The 21547-nt window shown below is 36.8% G+C and overlaps 3 protein-coding genes across 3 annotated transcripts in view; 1 reads left to right on the top strand and 2 right to left on the bottom strand.

Annotated features, from left to right (window-relative positions):
* Positions 1-507: 507 nt before the first annotated feature.
* On the bottom strand, positions 508-3280 carry LOC131929837 (uncharacterized). Its single transcript, XM_059286228.1, has 4 exons — positions 3173-3280; positions 1931-1981; positions 1317-1457; positions 508-695 (listed from the first exon to the last, which is right to left on the bottom strand). Exons 1-4 carry the CDS (start codon positions 3216-3218, stop codon positions 580-582), a joined length of 354 nt encoding a protein of 117 aa, XP_059142211.1. The 5' UTR covers positions 3219-3280; the 3' UTR covers positions 508-579.
* Positions 3281-3594: 314 nt separating this feature from the next.
* On the bottom strand, positions 3595-17434 carry LOC131929835 (uncharacterized). Its single transcript, XM_059286226.1, has 8 exons — positions 17375-17434; positions 10011-10131; positions 8403-8586; positions 6951-7002; positions 6129-6209; positions 4877-4966; positions 4537-4593; positions 3595-3705 (listed from the first exon to the last, which is right to left on the bottom strand). The coding sequence occupies exons 2-8, from the start codon at positions 10063-10065 to the stop codon at positions 3595-3597; spliced, it is 630 nt and encodes a 209-aa protein (XP_059142209.1). The 5' UTR covers positions 10066-10131; positions 17375-17434.
* LOC131929834 (collagen alpha-5(VI) chain) overlaps positions 16995-21547 on the top strand; it is a gene marked incomplete at its 3' end in the record, with an annotated part of 41704 nt that continues 37151 nt past the window's right edge. Inside the window, exons 1-2 of the mRNA XM_059286225.1 lie at positions 16995-17236; positions 19298-19379. Of these exons, the coding sequence (XP_059142208.1) occupies positions 19316-19379 (64 nt within the window). The remainder of the gene's footprint in view (positions 17237-19297; positions 19380-21547) is intronic.

Below are 21547 nucleotides of genomic sequence, written 5' to 3'. Positions count from 1 at the left end.
CAATAATCTAATTCGAGAATTAATAGATTTAAGCCATTGTTATGTCTCTTACGTCTGTCGGTGAAACTCGATTCTAGATTACACAATAAATAATAATGCTAATAATACTGAAATTTTAGGCCTGAAATATTTCATATTTATATGTGCTTTTTAACATTGGAATAGTTTAAATAAGGAGATTATTTGATAAAAAGATATTTTACTTTACGATTACAGAGAGAATGCAACATAATACAAACTATTTTTACCAATTTTTACGTTTGTTTTTAGCTAAGTTTATTGTGCATAAACTATTCACTAAAGTAGGAATCCAAGCAGTATTTATGTATATATATATGTATATATATATATATATATATATATATATATATATATATATATATATATATATATATATATATATATATGTATATATATATATATATATATATATATATATATATATATATATTAACACGATTATTTTCCATTTATTACAGGTAAGTTACATTAATCTTAAAAACACCTTCTAAAATGGGCAAAAGAAGTTATAACAGGTGAGATTGATCTTCGTCAACTTTCCCTTTTCTGGAATTCTTTTTATTCCTTATCTTTTTTTTCTTTTATACAAACATCAGCGTAAACTGGACAGTGATCACTAATATAGCATTGGCACGTTTCACAATCCAGACCATTTCTTAGTACCGCAGAATTATCTGAATAACAAAGTATAAAGCATTCAAAGCTTATATTCAATATACAAATTTAAACAGGAAATTTTTTTTCATTTTGACAGGAATGCAAAAAGTATTTTAGGATAATAATTGAATCTTCTTCTTCTTCTTCTTCGTTCTTAATTATTAGTGTTGAATGGGATCGAGATTTATCTGCCAGTGGGTTTGAACTCGAGACTTTGTTCGAATTTATCAACCATGAGCTTTTTGCCGACTCGACCACGCCTCCAACACAATTACGCGTTACGTGTCAACTGGTTATGCGCCATTGAGGCTATTGACTCCGATTTCAGCCTGCTTTTCTTTTTGGATTTGCTTCCATAGCCTTTGTCCAACCAAGAACAAACTCCAAGGCAGCAGTTGTTTAATTTTGGAGTTGTCTCTCCTAGAAGAGTGGCTGTCCCCAGCTAACGAGCCTCATCTGCCCGAGGGTTCGAACTCGAGACTTTTCGGTTTAGCAACCATGAGCTTTACCTACTCGACCACGCCGCCCCTAATAATTGAATAATTTTGTACAATTTAATTAATAGAGGGCTTCTGATGAAGTAAATTATATTAATTCACTTAATTAATTTTTTTAAGTCGTTAGAAAAAATTACGTACACTTATAACATAGACGATTTTGTTTTCGTATCCAGATGTTGTCACGATTATAGTCTCCGTGAGGCTTATTGATACTGATATTAGTTGGATGAAAAGCTAGAATACAATTTGTGAATTCACTTTTCCAAATGTCAGTAAATACTGTGAAGAAAAAAACGGAATAATATAACAAATACAAAAAAAAAACCCTTTACAGCAAAAAGCTTTTAAATATACTGAAAATTAAATAATAAAAGTAATTTTTTTTTCTTTAATTAAAGGTTGTGTCTCTAAAAGATGTAAAAGTGCTCATAAGCGAACATCTTATTTAATTTAAAAAAAAAATAGGCTTGTATCGTCATTGAAGTGGAACGTATCTGGAGAATTTGAACGAAATCGCAGCATTATAAGCGGATCAAAATTGAGTTACAAGATTTGCCAGAAATTTACAAACAAACAAACGAACAGATGTTGTGAGCTAAATAAAAGCATGTAAAAAATAGAAATAATTAATTTTAAATATTGTATTTTGAGTTTCAATAGTTTTGTTTTAGATTAAATGTTTTGGTTCATCTGTAAATAGAGCAATGTGTTGACTTAAACGTAGACGCATGTTCACAATTATATTTACTTACCTTCATCATCAGCAGGTAGATTAAAATCTCCAAGCACAATGAGGTTTGCTCCTTAAAACCATAAAAGAAATACAAAATGTAATGGAAACATAAACAATGAATGTAATACATATTTGTAGCTGCTATTTCTCTCCCGAGACAGTCAAGCAGGCAGGCAGTCGGACCGTCCGTCCTTCTGACCGACCGACCGACCGACCGACCGACCGACCGACCGACCGACCGACCGACCGACCGACCGACCGACCGACCGACCGACCGACCGACCGACCGACCGACCGACCGACCGACCGACCGACCGACCGACCGACCGACCGACCGACCGACCGACCGACCGACCGACCGACCGACCGACCGACCGACCGACCGACCGACCGACCGACCGACCGACCGACCGACCGACCGACCGACCGACCGACCGACCGACCGACCGACCGACCGACCGACCGACCGACCGACCGACCGACCGACCGACCGACCGACCGACCGACCGACCGACCGACCGACCGACCGACCGACCGACCGACCGACCGACCGACCGACCGACCGACCGACCGACCGACCGACCGACCGACCGACCGACCGACCGACCGACCGACCGACCGACCGACCGACCGACCGACCGACCGACCGACCGACCGACCGACCGACCGACCGACCGACCGACCGACCGACCGACCGACCGACCGACCGACCGACCGACCGACCGACCGACCGACCGACCGACCGACCGACCGACCGACCGACCGACCGACCGACCGACCGACCGACCGACCGACCGACCGACCGACCGACCGACCGACCGACCGACCGACCGACCGACCGACCGACCGACCGACCGACCGACCGACCGACCGACCGACCGACCGACCGACCGACCGACCGACCGACCGACCGACCGACCGACCGACCGACCGACCGACCGACCGACCGACCGACCGACCGACCGACCGACCGACCGACCGACCGACCGACCGACCGACCGACCGACCGACCGACCGACCGACCGACCGACCGACCGACCGACCGACCGACCGACCGACCGACCGACCGACCGACCGACCGACCGACCGACCGACCGACCGACCGACCGACCGACCGACCGACCGACCGACCGACCGACCGACCGACCGACCGACCGACCGACCGACCGACCGACCGACCGACCGACCGACCGACCGACCGACCGACCGACCGACCATGACATTTTAGCAATAAACAAATAAAGATACATATATACATTACCAAGTTTATTAAGATCCTGGTAATACTTCAAACATTGGAAAAGCATCGTTGCTTCTGCTTTTGCCTTGTTACATTTGAAGTGAACATTAATCAGTTCGATGGATATTCCTTTTACCTGCATATTTAAATTATTTTAAATAATACAAACAGTGGCGTCTTTAGGTAGAGTGTCACTAGTGCGGCACCTCGTGGTGTCACCCCTCTTTAAAGAATATATATATACATATATATATATATATATATATATATATATATATATATATATATATATATATATATATATATATATATATATATATACTGCTGGAGAGAAACCGTAAGAAACAGAGCGCTAAAGTTATAATTTAAAAGCCTAGGCTTAAGAGGCTTTGAAATAAAAACAACGAAGTATATTATCGAAAGCCTTCCTAAAATGTAAAGATTCAGATAATATTTACCTGAAACCTGAACAGTAACGGGTGCCTTGTACAAATTTGTTTCGTTTCAGTCCCTGTTTCTTCTAATTGTTTTAGAAAGTAAGATTTGTCACAATGCTGTGAACACAAGCAAATAAAAGCATTAATCACTTAGTTTAACATTAATTATATTATATTTAATACCAAAATCAATGTAAAGAACAGCGTGACCACAAAAATCAATACGACAGTGTAATGGGCGGCTCACAAGAGTGCAATTTCGCACCCCGGATTATCCCGTGAGGGTTATGGCGCCCACGTTCCTTTTTAACAGTGCGGTAGGCTATGGATAAGATGGGGCGTCATAGTCGTCCATTAAATTGAATAACAAATGGTAGCTGGAGTGAGGTTAATTCAATTAGGAATAAAACATAAAATTGAATCAGGCGTGTTCGCCGGCGCCCCGGCAGGGGACAATTATGTACCGAGGGCTATCCTTTCAGCGTTATACGTTCGTTTGAAATAATGCGATAGAATATAGATAAGATGTAGGATTACAGTCGTTCGCCATATTGAATCAGGCCTGCTCCCTGGCAGGGTGCGATATTCCCCGGGCTATCTTCGGAGACGGGCACCCTAGTTTATATATATTATATATATATATACATGTATATATATATATATATATATATATATATATATATATATATATATATATATATATATATATATATAAACTTTTTAATTCTTACTTTCCATAGTCCTTGTTATTTTTTAATTATGAGGAACCAAGTTGTTTGTATTATTTTCTAAATAAAGCGAAAAACATATCAAGGTAATGAGACACTTACATTTTGATGTTTTGGTTCAAAAACCAAAATTATATTTGACCTGATACTTCAAAAATGGAAGAGTATGGATTGGTTCTGCCTCCCACTGGATTAATTATTTTCATTTAAAGTTACCTACCGAATCGATTGGAGTGTTTTTGATATAATCAATATGAAATTCTTTCTCGTAAATCAGCTGCAATAAAAAAAATTGAAACTTATAGATGAACAAGTTATACTCATAGTTTAATTCAAATCGCACACCTTTTGTTTTAAGCTTGTAAGTTTATTTTACATTATGTTTGTTAAGTTGTAGGTTTTTGATTTTATTGTGGTAAAATCATGTAAATTAATTTTGTCATGTGTAAATTTAATGAAAAATTAGGTCGTCATCTATTTGAAATGCAGACGAATTAGAATCAGTTTAGTCTTAAAAGTAATTAATAACTTGTTTGTTTGAATTGAAAAAAAATGTTTACATTTCCAAGTTTATAACATTCTAATAGACGTGACGAAATATCTGCCAATCCTTGTGATTCGTCGTACAGAAAACCCAATCGTTCCATACCCTGCATGACCCAAAAGACAAAATAAGTTAATAATAATTTATTTATCAACTTAAGTTTTTTTAATAATATGCTTTGGTAATGAAATGGTGAATAATGGCTTATTAGCTTTAATTATATTTAAAAAACATTTAAAACGTTGAGCATATATATATATATATACATACATATATATATTCACATATATTTATATATATATGTATATATATATATATATATATATATATATATATATATATATATATATATATATATATATATATATATATATATATATACATATATATATATACATATATATATATATATATATATATATATATATATATATATATATATATATATATATATATATATATATGTATATATATATATATATAAATTGACGCTTATAACCAGTGGCGGAACTAGAAAAAAAGGGCCACCCCGCAAAAAATATTTTAGCCCCCCCCCCATATATAAATATAGGCCTATACATATATATATCTATATATCTATATATATAGAGAGAAAATAGTTGGTGCCGATGCAAGGTTTTAATATCTTCCCTTATCACGTGGTGCTAAGTAATTACGTTGAGACTATAACATATACTGGAACGATATAATTATGTAAATAACTGATGCAAGTTCATAGAATTCCAACAAGGTAGGCATTAACTAAAGATTACACATGGGATTCTGAGCATGTATTCGTATTTTTTTGGGGTATCTGTTTAACGCAACAAATACTAATAGATTTTTTTCATTATCAAAGATGTCATCAGCCAAATAAATCGAATTAAACACCCATCATTAAAACATTAATTAGACAAAGTGTAACCCCCACCATACATTAACACAGACATTACGACAGGATTAATAAATAAGGAATAGATTTTTATTCCAATTTTAATTAGGAAAAGAAAATGTTTTGAAATAGTGCAAAATATCGTACGAAAAATCGGATCATCCCAAACATTTAATATAATATTTTGATTTTATATCATGTGGTAGCATACTATTTAAAAAATGTTTATGTGTGGGAAGGCAGTGCTTCTGTTGGGGAATGGTATTTTTCCATACACGCTTTCAAACCGCGCAAGGCTAATTAATACACTTGTAAAACAGTAATCTGTCTAATTGATCAAAACTTAAGTGAGATCAACAAAAATTAGAACACGTACCTGATTACCGCGTCCAGCAATGTCTGAAACTACGCATTTCCAACACTTTCTATTATTCAACTGATTCAGTTTTTCACACATCTGTTCGTTTTAAATATATATATATATATATATATATATATATATATATATATATATATATATATATATATATATATATATATATATATATATATATATATATATATATATATATACATATATATATATTAAAAAGCTTAAATAATTTTACTACAAAAATGAATTTCTGGCTTATAACTAGAACTGTGATAAATTTAGTAATAAAGGAAAATAATATTATAAGCATGAAGGTAGCCGTGGCTTATCGGTAAGAGCTAGACTGCTAACCCGCTAACCCGAAGGTCTCAAGTTCGAATCCGAGTTAGTGAAGCAGAAGTGGCTGGGCGTAGTTCTAACTCCATTATTACCCTGTATGCCGAGGTAATTGAAACAGATAAACTCTACTTCATCTGCCCCATTGTCTTCAGAAACGAATGTAGCTGAATCAAAACTGCCGATTTAGAAGTGGATCAAAACTGAGCTAAAAATTTGCCACAAACAGACAGAAGGACAGACAGACAAACATTGTGAACTAAATAAACGTTTACAATAAAAAATATTATTGACCCAAGGTCTAGGCGCTGTTATATTTTAACAACTGTAAACTCAGTTTATATATTTATTTTCTTAAACTGAATTGGATTTGGTATCGGAACCAATTTAATCGTTCCGAAGTCCCATTTTAAATAGTAAAGATCTACAACTTCAATGAACACTTCACATTCCGTTTCCTAATTTCATAAGAAGTAATACCATATTTACCGTAACAAGTGCTTGTTCCCCCTGAACCTCTTGAATACCAACAATGTTGAACCTATAAAAAAAGGAATATGATCTGAATACCACAAACTTTGTAGACACAGAAAAAAAAGATATAAAAACCTCCAATAGAAATGGATATTGTCTATTAAATATATTTTTTCCCAAACCACTCTTTATTTCTTTAATGCAATCTACACTTTGGTTTCATACGGTGATTGCGTTGTATTGAAATACTATACAGAAAAGCATGATTGAAAACCAAATAAAATGGAAGATGAGGAAAATGCTCAAGCATAAAAATGTTGTTTTATATTTCTTCTCGCATGAAAAGCGAAAAAAATGTAATGAAGTCGTACTGTTTTATGTATATTGAGTGTTGTTTTATTTTTTAACTTCAGGCACATAAATATACGTATCAATATGCCTATTCCTTTACCCATGCCCTTATCTTTACCCGTACTCTCACCCTTACCCTTACCCTTACCCTTACCCTTACCCTTACCCTTACCCTTACCCTTACCCTTACCCTTACCCTTACCCTTACCCTTACCCTTACCCTTACCCTTACCCTTACCCTTACCCTTACCCTTACCCTTACCCTTACCCTTACCCTTACCCTTACCCTTACTCATACCCATACCCATACCCACACCCACACCCACACCAATATACATACCCATACCCACACCTATACATACACATACCCATACCCATACCCATACCCACACCAATACCCATACCCATACCCATACCCATACCCACACCCATACCCATACTCACACCACACCCACACATACCCACACCAATACCCACACCCACACCAATACCCACACCCACACCAATACCCACACCCACACCCACACCAGTACGTAGTATAGCTATCTGGTCTGGTTTGAAGTTGATTACACCAAACAACTTTTACCCAAGAGTCACTTTATCTTTTAAGTATGTCTCAACTAAATATTTAATTATTCTGCTTAAATTAAACTTGTTCGAAGGGAGATAAAATTAAACTTTTTTTACGATGAGTATTTTATAGAGTTTTTCCTACCCATTAGTTCAAGTTAATAAAAGGAGTTACAGAATTTTATACCTTAACCAGCATATGAAACTACTTGTTTATTTTATAGTTTAAACTCTCTAAAGGTTAAAATTCTCATTTAATCTGCTAGGTAAGAAAATATAAAGTCTAACGATTTTTAATAGTTAAAAAACTAATAAAATAATTAAATGTCAAATTATCAATAGTACAATGGTGAGTTTTGACGAGTAGCATTTCTTTTAGATTATAAGCAATTTTTTTTTCGAATAAGCGAGTAAATTGCTTGTAGAACAGCAGTTCTAAAAATAACAATAACATATTTTACATTGAAAACTAATACATTTCTACCATGGAGTTAAGGTCCCTAATCGATGCTAGAATCGTCACTGATATCATTATTTAAGAATTACTCGTTTTCGTTAATTATCCTGCATGCGTTATCCGTTATTATGTTTTTGGAAGCTTTAGCATCAGTTAATTCTCGTAGGTTCCAAGAAGCAATTCTAAGAGCATAAGTAGATTCGTGACTGCATCCAGTGTCGGATTCAGAGCTAGATCTTGATGAGGAACTTTGATCCGCAGGTAAATCACTACCTTTAAAAACGAATAATAAAGAAGCTTTAAGTGGAAATAAACTGCTCTGGGAAAAAAAAATTCTAAATTAATAAGCCATTTTATTTATTTATGTGTATATAAGTTAGGGTACCTAATGGAAAATATACACACGTTTCAGGGACTCTTCTAATCATATGGTTACTATAAAAGAACCGTTTATAGAGGTCTCAAGGTTAAAGAACTAATAAAAGAATGGGCAAGTGTCTATTCAAACAAACGGCATCTGGCAAGTGTCTTTCAAGAATTTGTCGTAGACCATATTAATAGTAATTGACTATAACTAATGTTCTTTTAAATTATTTACTAAAATGTTGTACTAATCGAAAACATTAGATTTATCAAACAAAAGCTATCAAGTAAATTTATCTGCTGACTAGTGTCTGACAAAATTTGCAGAAAAATTAAACAATATTTAAAATAGTTCTGATTATATTCACAACTTACAACATTTCGGTGATACTTGATCGGAATCTTCATCTTCTGTGTCTGATATAAATAAATAGATCGACACATTAACACCATAGAAGATGAAAAGATCGTCTTGAAAGTAATTAAATATTACAAAAGAAGCAATTATAATATGAAAACAAGATATATGATGATAGTTGTAGCCTTTAGCAACAACATATTTACATTAAACCTTTAAGGAATCGCGAAATTTTACTTTTTACTTTCTTATATACTGAATATAAGAATATAAAGGAATTCAAGTTATTTGATTTATAAAAAAATACTATGCAAGTAAATTTATCCGTTCATCATCGGTATAGTAACTTCGTTTTTGCTCAAGAAAGGTATCTTTTTCTCATTAAAATCTCCTTGTTAGCTGTCGCCCATCAATATTCCATTATCTAAATAACAACAGTTAGTACACAACGCCTTTAAATGTCAATAAAAAAAGCCATACCTGATATGCATCGTCTTATTTCAAAATAATAATTGAAGTCTATTATGTAGGCCTATATAGGTATATTTTCTAATTATATTGTATAAGATTTTATGTAAAATTTTAACGAAAGATCCTAAAGAAAATCAGAATATTGTTAAAACGTAATACAATGCTCAATGTCAAATAATATTTTGTCTTAGAATGATAGAATAAAGGTGATATATATATATATATATATATATATATATATATATATATATATATATATATATATATATATATATATATATATATACATATATATATATATATATATATATATATATATATATATATTTATTTATTCCTGCCATTACCAATGCTAAAAATCAATTCGCATTTGTCGCACTCGAGCAAGTGTCCTTTCTGGCCCTCGGGCAAATGGCATTCGACAAGTGATTTTCGGGAAAACGTCCGGCTTCGAAATATCACATCATTGCAACACTCGATAAATCGATTGTTTATATTTAGTTACCTAGCAGTGAATCAAGTTCCTCTAACCCATCCTGACATGCCTTGCTAATATCCATTTTAGTTTTAGAAATCAAACAATAAACCTGTCAGTGCTTCAGGTTTATTGCTTTATTCTTCATCATCTACGAATGAGAGAGTATTTTCGTTAACAAAACCTAATTTTTTTAAAAGAAAAAAAAAATAACAATTTGATCGTTTGCATTTCATCACAGAAAATGTTAACACAAATGGCAGAACTAGGTCAAGTGGTTTAAAAATATAGTTTTTTTTGTTTTAAAAATTGTATAGGCAACGTTTTAAGAATAAATTATCATGTATTGGGCTGTCACAATTTTGGTCACGGAGTTCCTATACAGCTAATTAATGTTTGTCTAACGAAAGTGATTGTTTTCAAGTTCTTTCGATTTGTAACGTTTATAAATGTTATAAATTCCGGTGTATAAATCAGGGCACAAACCGTACAGCACCGACGGGGTGTCGGAGGATTCACTTGGATCGGTTTAGTCATCGAAGAGATGCATGAAAGACACTCTTCACGCAAACCACTTTTATGATTAGACACATGAATTAGGCGGTAATGTCGGTGTTTTTTATTGTAGAGTATCGATGACGTCATTTCTTTTGAGAGGGTGGGGCGCTTAGACGTTTTTCCGTGAGGGAGGGGGGGGGGCTTCGTCCCTACCCGAAGAGATGCATGAAAGAAACTCTGCAAACAAAGCACTTATAAGATTAGGCAAAATTGGCTTTTTAATTCAATGTTTACTCGAGAATATCAATGACATCATGTTAGTGTGTGTAGTTTCGTGGCTTTAGAATATTTCCTACTATATGTTCCATCTGGCGTCACGTTTCGTTTTTTGTATTACTATGCATTTTTTACTCTGCTTGTGTTCTCTCTATAGTAAAAACGTTCGCAACGGATAGATCAGATAAATAGATACACAGATAAATAGACAGTGAAACTATTTTATATATATATATATATATATATATATATATATATATATATATATATATATATATATATATATATATATATATACATATATATATATACATATATATATATATATACATATATATATATACATATATATATATATATATATATATATATATATATATATATATATATACATATATATATATATATATATATATATATATATATATATACATATATATATACATATATATATATATATATATATATATATATATATATATATATATATATATATATATATATATATATATATATATTTCTGGCGGCTACATCATAGATATGAGACGTTATGGATGTCACTTTATAAGCCGAATCTGACAGTCCTTACTACGTAGCTCTGAGCTTGCTCAAATTAATAAGTATAATTGAAAAGTGTAACGCCCAAACTATTGTTCAACACCATATTAATATATTATTATGAATTTATGAATTTTTTTTTTTTGGAAAAATACGAATTTTAGTGCGAATTCTAGTTCACAATGTACCTTGAATAAAAACATTGAAAAATATTTAATATAAAAATATCTAATATAAAACTAACCCCAATCAAATGCCACTATAAAGATTATCGAGAGTTATTAAAAAGAAATAAATTTAAACATTCTGTCTTAATACTGAATGTAAAGAGATTTACAACACACTTACTGAAGTAACTATATATTAACAATAGTTGAGCACATAGACCTATCTCATAAAATTGTTGACACAACTCAGCTTAGGAAACTGAAACTGAAAGTGAAATTGAAACTGAAAATCAATTTTCAAGATTCACGTCTTGTTACGTTGAAAAACGCTGTAAAAATAGAATCGGGGATTCAATAGAGGAACGAAAATGAAAAACACGTTTCTCAATATTTTAGGGCAGATTAAATATGACTCTATTAAAAGCAAGAGGACAGACGGACGGACCGACGGACGGACAAACGGACAGACGAACCGACAGACAGACGGACAGACGGACAGACAGACAGACAGACAGACACACAGACAGGTTTTTTTCTCTTTATCATCAGACAGGCAAAGGGTTTAGCAATTCTATCATCCACTTAACCAGCCACTGAACACACATGTTTCCGTCAGGCTTTTACTATCTTTCCAGTCCACACCACCATCTAGTTTAGACACGAGGGGCGGCTTGGTCAGGGGTTGGCTCTATCCCTAGACCACGCTGTTCCACAAAACGGACTTATTTAATGCCGGTACTGAATCCTTTGAAGAATAGTATAGAAAAATAGATGATTGAGAACAGCCAGCCGACCTAATGTCGGAAACTTTAATTAACATTTTGCCAATTAGTAAAAAGTATCATGAAAACAAAATTATCCAAAATATACTTTTTCAAGGTTTACGCTGTGAGTACGTAACGAATGGAGCAAATACAAAAAAATTCCGTTTAAAATATGAACATCGTGAAGGTACCACAGAGTTATTCAAGCGTTATATTTGGTAAGAATTACTTACCTTTCAACTATTTTATTTTTCGATTAGTTTCATGGTCTACGGGAAGGAACTAAACATATATTTTCAGATTTTAATTCGACTGGATCACCTCCCCTTAATGTAATCAGGATTTATCTAAATTTTTATTTATTTTGCAAGCATGAAGAATCGAAAGAGGGCATTTCATTTTTTTCGCCAATGTCTTCAAAACTACTTTCCAATGTATAAATTTTAAAGAGTAAATGTTAATATTATTTATTTTTTGTTTTCCCTTGAAAAAGAAGACTGCTTTTTCTTTTTCTAAAATATCAGTAGTTTGCTTACATAAATGTAATGTAATCTAATTCAAATATTTGCAAATTTTGCTTATTGTTATTTACATCAAATTACAAAATCTTACTATAAAGTAAAATTTGTTATGATAAAAAGGAATTAAAGTAATACAATCCCTGGATTTAATTTTTCCAATAATCTTACACGATTATATCCCTTTGGATGTACATATTATTTACCTTTCGATATGTCTAACAGGAAAGTAAATATCAGTTATGTTTTAAATGAATTTTATACGTATCTTTATAAATTTTGATTCAAATTTTAAAAAATGCGTAGGTTATGAAATTTTTAATTTGTCGAATTAAGGCTAGTCTATGTTTTAGTGTTACTGGCAGACAATAAGAAACGACATTGTTGCAACGGAGAAAAATTGTATTTAGATACGTTCAATCCATATGATAGACCCACCTCTAGCATTGTCTGCCCAAACTCTGGAATTGACTGATCGACCACTAGCAGTGAGTGTTCCACACAGCCCTAGCAGTGTGTACCCCACTCCTAGCAGTAAATACCAACCCTTAGCAGGGTGTTTCCCAAACCGAGCAGAGTGCACCCCACCCCTAGCAGAGTGCACCCCACCCCTAGCAGAGTGCACCCCACCCCTAGCAGTGTGTACCCCACCCCTAGCAATGTGTATCTCACCCTTTGCAGTATGTACCCTACACCCACCCCATAGCAATGTGTATCTCACCCTTAGCAGTAAATTGTTCTGCACTAACTTACGATTTACACACACTGTTTCGTAATACAAAAAACCTGCATGGATCGTAGTGTGAAAGGTAGGCAAAATTTCAAACCTCTTCCATGACTTATCGCTCCCCATTAAATAGTCTAACAGACTGCCCACAAAAATCATTTTGTAGTTACCAAATTAAAAAACAATTTCTTCTCTTAATTATTATTAAAATAAGGCATACTGAAGAATGACACAGCTTTTAAACGGAATGTATTTAAAGCTATTAATATAAATAAAAAAGAAGAAGAATGAAATAAATACGGGAAACTATATCACTTATCGAACCTCATTGTGTAAATACGTTTGACCAGCTTGCCAGATATAAAGTTTAAATTTTAAGTTAATCATTTTAACCCTTTCCTAATTTAGTAATTCAACAAAGGGGTCATCCATAAATCGTAAATTAATGCAGAACAATCTCTGCCGTTGTGTATCTGTTTATTTTCTTACAAAACCACTATTCTATCAAGGAGCAAAAAAAAAAAAAAACCCACAAATTTTCTCCTTTTTTGGTCGGATTTTGGGCCCCTTAAATGGCCTGGGGCCCCCTCCATTGCGGGGTCTGGTGGTATGTTAGTTTCGCCCCTGCTAAATTTAATTAAATTTTATCCTTCTGATAGATGTAGTGGGGGGGGGGGTCTCGGTACGTGCGGTCATGCATTAAAGTAATGTTTGGCTTCTACGTCAATCATCTGTAAAGTATTTCGTTTTCTAGAACTTTCGATTATTCTATTTTAATACCAAAAAAATATAGCGAAGTGGGCATACACAAACTTAGTAAGAACCTCTGAAAATTAGCCTTGAAAGGTTGTCTTCTCAGAAATGACGTCAAAAACTTTCAACCCAAATCGATGAAATACCTGATCACGTGCTAGACACACGACCGTCACGTGATACAAACCTGCAGCACGCCTCTGCACGTGTCACCACGCCACACAAAGTCAATTGGCTAAACTTAATTGATCTTCTTTCAGACTGATTTGATTCTCATCGCGAAACGGTTTATACAACAAACGTTAGGCAAGACAGCGACAATCGATGACGGTAATGACGTGTGCGTCTTTTATCGTTTCATTTGCGTCTTGGCGACTTGGCGGCAAGCGTAGTGGCGTAGCTACCGTAATGCTAGCGTAAGCAAGGCATAGGGGCCCAAGGCAAATAGGGGCCCTTTTTCGAAAGTTTAAGGGGGGGGGGGGGTGCACATCGAAAGTCTGAAGGGGGGGGGGGGTGCAAATTGAAAGTCTGAGGGGTGGGGTGCAAAACAAAAGTCTGAGGGGGGAGTGTAAATCGAAAGTCTGAAGGGGGGTGCAAATCGAAAGTTTGAGGGGGGGGGTGCAAATCGAAAGTCTGAGGGGGGGGGGGTGTAAATCGAAAGTCTGAGGTGGGTGTAAATTGAAAGTCTGAGGGGGGGGGGGTGCAAATCGAAAGTTTGAGGGGGGGGGGGAGGATGCAAATCGAAAGTTTGTTCCCGGTCGCCGGGAAGGTTCACTACACCTCTGAGGGGCCCACTAACACTTTTTGCATAGGGGCCCAAAATTCCTAGCTACGCCACTGGGCAAGCGTCGACAAAACTACCCGAGCCCGAACCCAAACCGTAACCATATCCTAAACTCAACCCAAATGCTTACATTTAAAACCTAACTGAAACATCCAGCTCTAACTCTAAGTCTTACCCGAACCCTGTGTCCAGAGGCGTAGCGATGGGGGGGGGGGGGCAGGGGGGTACATATGTCCCCGGGCGCCGACCTTAGGGGGCGCCAATATGGGATGTAAAAACAAATTAAAACGTCATTTTAGCTGCATTTTTGCTATATAAATAGTTTGACGGGGGGTGCAAATCGAAAGTTTGACGGGGGGGGGGGGGGGGGGGTGTAAATAAAAAATTTGCTCCCGAGGGTGCGCCAAATTGAAAGTTTGTTCCCGGTCGCTACGCCTCTGCCTGTGTCTAACTTATCTCTGACCTATTCTTAACTATCTCTAACATAACCATATCTCTAACCCTATTAGATATCCTTAACTATCTCTAACCTAACCATATCTCTAACCCTATTAGATATAGGGTCTCAATTACTTATGGACACGGTGTGGCGGGTTTTAATATTTTACTACATCTATTAGACGGGGGGTGGGGGGTAAGAGGGGGTGCAATGTGATTAAGTGAGAACAAGTAATTGATCTGAAGGTATTAACGTGGGATTCCCAGGACGTAATAGACACAGATAGTTAGTGTCCTGCTCCTTGAAAATAAGCTCTTCTGCACACAATACAATGCATTGAAGCAAGCTATGTATCGTCTGTACCTGCTGTTCATCTTATAACTAGGGGTGGTTCGTGTGTGAATTCCAGACTCATTGTTGTATCGTTTTTTTTTCTGTCAATGTCATGCTGGTTGTTTCCACAAACTTTTGGATACCTCCCCTACATCCCAGCACACCTGCCCCACTTTCCACATTTCACACACTACCCCCATCCCCCCCCCCAGGACTTCCACACTTTTCCACTCTGCCTATATTATCTGGGCTGCTCCCAATGTGACACCCACCCACACATTACCCACACATTACCCACACCACCCATACACCCCACACCACCCATACACCCCACATCACCCATACACCCCACACCACCCATACACCCCACATCACCCATACACCCCACACCACCCATACACCCCACATCACCCATACACCCCACACCACCCATACACCCCACATCACCCACACACCCCACATCACCCACACACCCCACATCACCCACACACCCCACATCACCCATACACCCCACATCACCCATACACCCCACATCACCCACACACCCCACATCACCCATACACCCCACATCACCCATACACCCCACATCACCCATACACCCTACATCACCCATACACCCCGCACCACCCATACACCAACATCACCCGTACATCCCACATCATCCATACACCCCACATCAGCCATACACCAACATCACCCATACACCCCACATCACCCATACACCCACAACACCCATACACCCCACATCACCCATACACCCCACACCACCCATACACCCATACACCCCACATCACCCATACACCCACATCACCCAGACACCCACATCACCCATACACCCCACATCACCCATACACCCACATCACCCATACACCAACATCACCCATACACCCCACATCACCCATACACCCCACACCATCCATTCACCCCATACTTCCCGCACACCCCACGTAACGCACACTTCTCAAACTTCCCACAATTCGTACTTCCCAAACTTCACACCACCAACACCACACAACCTATACATCCCACACACATACTCCCCCTATTTACAACCTCCAACACATCCCCACACCTCCCAAACTTCCCACACAGCCAAAACAACGCCTCGCCTACCTACCCTCTCACTCCACGAACAAAATCCCTGCACACAATCCCGACATTTACTTCTAGTCTCTGTGTACTTCCCATAACAATGTCCATTAAAATCTTGTTATCACATATAAATCCCTGCGCTCAATTACACTTAAGAAATAAACGTAAGCACAGGTGCCCCGTTTATTTTAAATACCGGAGTTAATTTTTAGGACAATTACCTGGGGTTATATATTATTGACGTTTGCCAACGCAGGCAACACTTAGTAAAGGACTAAGGTTCAAGGCAACTTTATATTCTAGGGAATGTTTCGTTTATTTTAACTACATTAAAACAAAACCTTCACGTAAGTATTACTTGATTGTATGGTCACAATACGTCGTTTTTTCTCCATTTTAGTTTTAAAAATGTTGCTATTACGAAGCATATAAATCATTTATCAAGGGAACATTCAGATTTTTATCTTACTTCATTAGAACAATACCTTCATGTCAGTATTACATGCTTGAAGCGTCACAGTTCGTTGTTTAGTCTTGCTCGTGGGTCTCCAAACTTTTCAGCCAGAGGGCCGCATTAACTGTTTAAATATCAGTTCGGGGGGGGGGGGGGGGGCAGAGTTTCTTCCAGGCACCTCTTCGAGATGGCGGAGCCCCCCCTCCCGACGAAATATAATTTATATAGAAAAATATACAAATTTCAAGTTCCTCCCCCCCTCTCCCCGGACACTGTCGACAACATATTCGAGGTCCACAGGATTCTGTACACTGCTAATGTCTACTATTTAGCACTCAAAGCTGGTGAATAATACAGAACAGGAACACTGGTTGTATAATGTTTTTCTCATTCGCTTGTCCAACCAAGCCTTTCTTTAGGCCACTCATGTTAGTCCAGTCCAAGTTATAATCAGCCATTCTTTTTTCAACTGAATGAATATATCATCTTCGGTAACGGAGCCACACAGGCTATCTAGGCAAGCCAGCACTGTGTTATGTTCATGTTTTTTCCACACCTCTAATGAACACAAAAAGAGGTGGAACAGCTGTCCAGCAACTCATCCATTGCACCCAAAGCTACATTTTCAAATTGTTTTGAATTTTCTGGGCAAAGTTCCACAGCCACCTCCAAACACAATTTTTTTTTCCGTGGACAAAAAGATCTCCGCGGGCCGGATGAGAGGACCTCGCGGGCCGCATACGGCCCGCAGGCCGTAGTTTGGAGACCCCTGGTCTTGCAAAACCGAAAAGTCTCGGGTTGGAACCACCAACAGATGAGGCTCGATAGCTGGGAACAGCCACTCTTCTTTGAGAGATAACTCCATAATCAAAACAACTCTGCCTTGTAGTATATTTTTTGATGGACAAAGGCTACGGAACCAAATCCACTCAGAATAGTAGGCTGAAATCGGAGTCGAAGTCCTATATGGTGCATAACCAGACACGTAATACTTAATTGAGTTGAAGGGAATCCCTTCCAACACTAAAATTAAGAACGAAGAGGAAGAAAAAGAAGAAGGTGTTTAAACTAGCTTTTAAATTTAAAAAGTTATTGCTAATAACTTAGTGCATTCAATCTATTTACGTGCTTAGTCAAAAGTACAATGTATATAGAAGTCAAAGTGTAAAGCCTGATTTGTCAAAATAAAAATAAAACAAAAAAAAAACGTTTTAAATACCAAGCTTTTAAATGCACTGAAAATAGACAATAAAACTAATTTGCTTTCTTTCATAAAAAGGTTTGGTCGCTCGTGAGATCTTTAACATATTTTAGCAACCAAAGCTTTTATGAAAGAAAGAAAATTAGTTTTATTGTCTATTTTCAGTGCATTTAAAAGCTTGAAACGACTGGGTGTCTAAGTACTGACAGTAAAATAGCAGGGTGTCTAAGTAATGAAGTGAGGGAAACAGCTGGTTGTCTAAGTAATGAAGTGAGGGAAACAGCTGGTTGTCTATGTAATGAGGAGAGTTCGTCAGCTGGATGTCTAAGTAATGACGATGAAACGGTTGGGTGTCGAATTCATGGCAGTGAAACGACTGGTTGTCTATGTAATGATAGTGAAACGACTGGTTGTCTAAGTAATGATAGTGAAACGACTGGTTGTCTATGTAATGATAGTGAAACGACTGGTTGTCTATGTAATGGTAGTGAAACAACTGGTTGTCTATGTAATGACAGTGAAACAACTGGTTGTCTATGTAATGATAGTGAAACAACTGGTTGTCTATGTAATGATAGTGAAACAACTGGTTGTCTATGTAATGATAGTGAAACGGCTGGTTGTCAAATTAATGACTGTGAAACGACTGGTTGTCTAAATAATGATGTGAGGGACACAGCTAAAAATGTTATAACTTCATGTTCCACAAAAAAAATGTGCTGTGTCTGATGTTGTTTTTGTGTATCCTGACAGGTTTATCAAGAAATAAAAATGTTTGTTGGAACATTGTTGCCATGGATTATCGTGATCATCGCAAGTTTGCATGCGAAAAAAAGTATTAATGAATTTTTAATTTTTTTATTTTTTTAAATTTTATTTCTAAGAACTTAAAAAATACAACGCAGTTGTTTTGTTGAGGGTATCTCCCGAGTAAAACAAAATCACAAATTTGAAAACATCGATTGCATAAACTTTAAGTCGTGCCAGATTGTATGGTCTCGTTATAAACTGCGGTCAATAAAACAGACTAAAAGTGGAAACATTAGCTTTGTAAGTGTGTGTGTGTGTGCGCGCGTGTGTGCGTGTGGGGGAGGGGGGTGTCGGTTGGAGGCGTTGTCGGTGGGTGGTGTTTAAACAGGGGTGAGTTTATTTATTATTTTCGTCCTTATAGATCATGACTGAAAGTATTATGTGTCATCGGGTGCTCACAACAATAATACAATTTAGTACATGCAAAGGCGTAGCGAGGGGGGGGGGGGGGGAGGTGGGTGGTGCGGACCACACCGGGTGACACCCTTTAGGTGGGTTACACTAAGACAAAAAATAGCAAAATGTATACCGAAAATGATGATTTATCTTAATTAAATGTTTAGAGTGAGTTAAACAGTCTTTTAAGACAATGATAGAAAAAACACGCTACATTCATCAGTATTTATAACCGACTAAAGATAAACATCTGTAGTATTATCTGAGCACAGTATAAAGCAATCACCGGGGAGGGGAGTGATCGTGGAAGGGGGGAGGGGGGGGAAGTTATATTAATCCAACTTTGCAAAATATGCCTTAGGAAAACGGTTTGGTTGAGAATCGTAATAACTTGTAGTAACTCTGTTGATCCATTTTAGGGGGGGGGGGGGGGGAGAGAGAGTAAAGAAATTAAATACATCCAGAAAAAAAATTATATTTGAATACATAAACACATGAGTATACAAATACTTGTGTATATGGATAACATATATATATATATATATATATATATATATATATATATATATATATATATATATATATATATATATATATATATATATATATATATATATCTTTCGCGGGGAGGGGGTGACACCCGACCTTGCTACGCCACTGAGAACATGGTCGGGAAGTCCTAGGTTCGAACCCCGAGGAGATAAAGCCCGTTAGTTGGGGACAGCAGCTCTTCTAAGAAAGAAACTCAGTCATCGATCAGGAGTTGGCCCTTAATGCGATACGAATACAAACTCTGGATTCTCTTTTGGCTGGTCTTGCAAAACAGCTGATGCGTGTCTCTTTGGTAAATCAGCTGTGTGCAAAGAGAGAGAGAGAGAAAGAGAGAGAGAAAGAGAGAGAGAGAGAGAGAAGGTAGGGGATGATATAACTTACTTCACAGCTCTTGCGCCCTAGTTTCCAAGGAACAATTGTCCAATCGTCTATCAGACTATGGCGTCATTTATTCATGCCTACTCCAATTCAATTACGGTAAAAGAATATTATATTGGTCTAATTGACGATAATTAAATTAAACCAGCACGACTAGAGTAACTGAACAACGTAGTTGAAGCCACGCTAACGTCGGATCGGCAGTCCCACAACTGCATTCACAAAGTAATAAAAAGCACAACAATAGTAGCAGAAACAATAGAGCAATGAAGTGGCGGAACTAGAAAAAATGGGCCACCCAGAAATTTTTTTTAGGCCCCATTTATATATATATATATATATATATATATATATATATATATATATATATATATATATATAACACAAACACAAACACAAAAGCAAAAACAAAAGAAAACCCAAACACATAAGAAAACACAAAAATAACACAAACCCGATGCAAACGCAAACGCAAAAAACACAAACAAAAACACAAACGCAACACGCAAACATAAAAAAAAAACAACAAAGTGCAAACAAAAAAAGCAAAAAAATTACAAACGAAAACGCAAACGCATAACATAAACACAACTTAAATGTAAACACAAACACATATTGCTCACAGTCTAGCCCGGGCCGCTAAATCGAACTCTGCCGGGGCTCCGGCGGAACTGCCTAATTTAACTTGGTAAACGACTATAATACCCCAACTTATCCATAAAATACATAAAAAGGCAAAAATTTAAAATATCCGTATTTAACCTACCACGGTGCATTTTATCAAACCCATGTTAATTATAATATTCTAACAATTATGTCCTCTGCAAGTCCGCAGAAATTGCTTTCACATTTTTAGCGTAAGTTGAA

Source organism: Physella acuta, unplaced genomic scaffold (genome assembly GCF_028476545.2).
Source record: "Physella acuta isolate Inbredline_101_S28 unplaced genomic scaffold, ASM2847654v3 ptg001684l, whole genome shotgun sequence".
NCBI lineage: Eukaryota > Metazoa > Mollusca > Gastropoda > Physidae > Physella > Physella acuta.
This window is presented reverse-complemented; position numbering and strand designations above follow the sequence as displayed.

Coding starts and splice junctions, on each gene's coding strand:
- LOC131929835 (XM_059286226.1), bottom strand. CDS start 10,065: ATGGATATTAGCAAGGCATGTCAGGATGGGTTAGAGGAACTTGATTCA. Junction 4,967..6,128: donor TTGCTGGACGCGGTAATCAG/GTACGTGTTCTA, acceptor TGGGTCATGCAG/GGTATGGAACGATTGGGTTT. Junction 3,706..4,536: donor AAAACACTCCAATCGATTCG/GTAGGTAACTTT, acceptor TTGTGTTCACAG/CATTGTGACAAATCTTACTT.
- LOC131929837 (XM_059286228.1), bottom strand. CDS start 3,218: ATGCTTTTCCAATGTTTGAAGTATTACCAGGATCTTAATAAACTTG. Junction 1,982..3,172: donor CCAGGATCTTAATAAACTTG/GTAATGTATATA, acceptor TATGGTTTTAAG/GAGCAAACCTCATTGTGCTT. Junction 1,458..1,930: donor TCTACCTGCTGATGATGAAG/GTAAGTAAATAT, acceptor TTTTCTTCACAG/TATTTACTGACATTTGGAAA.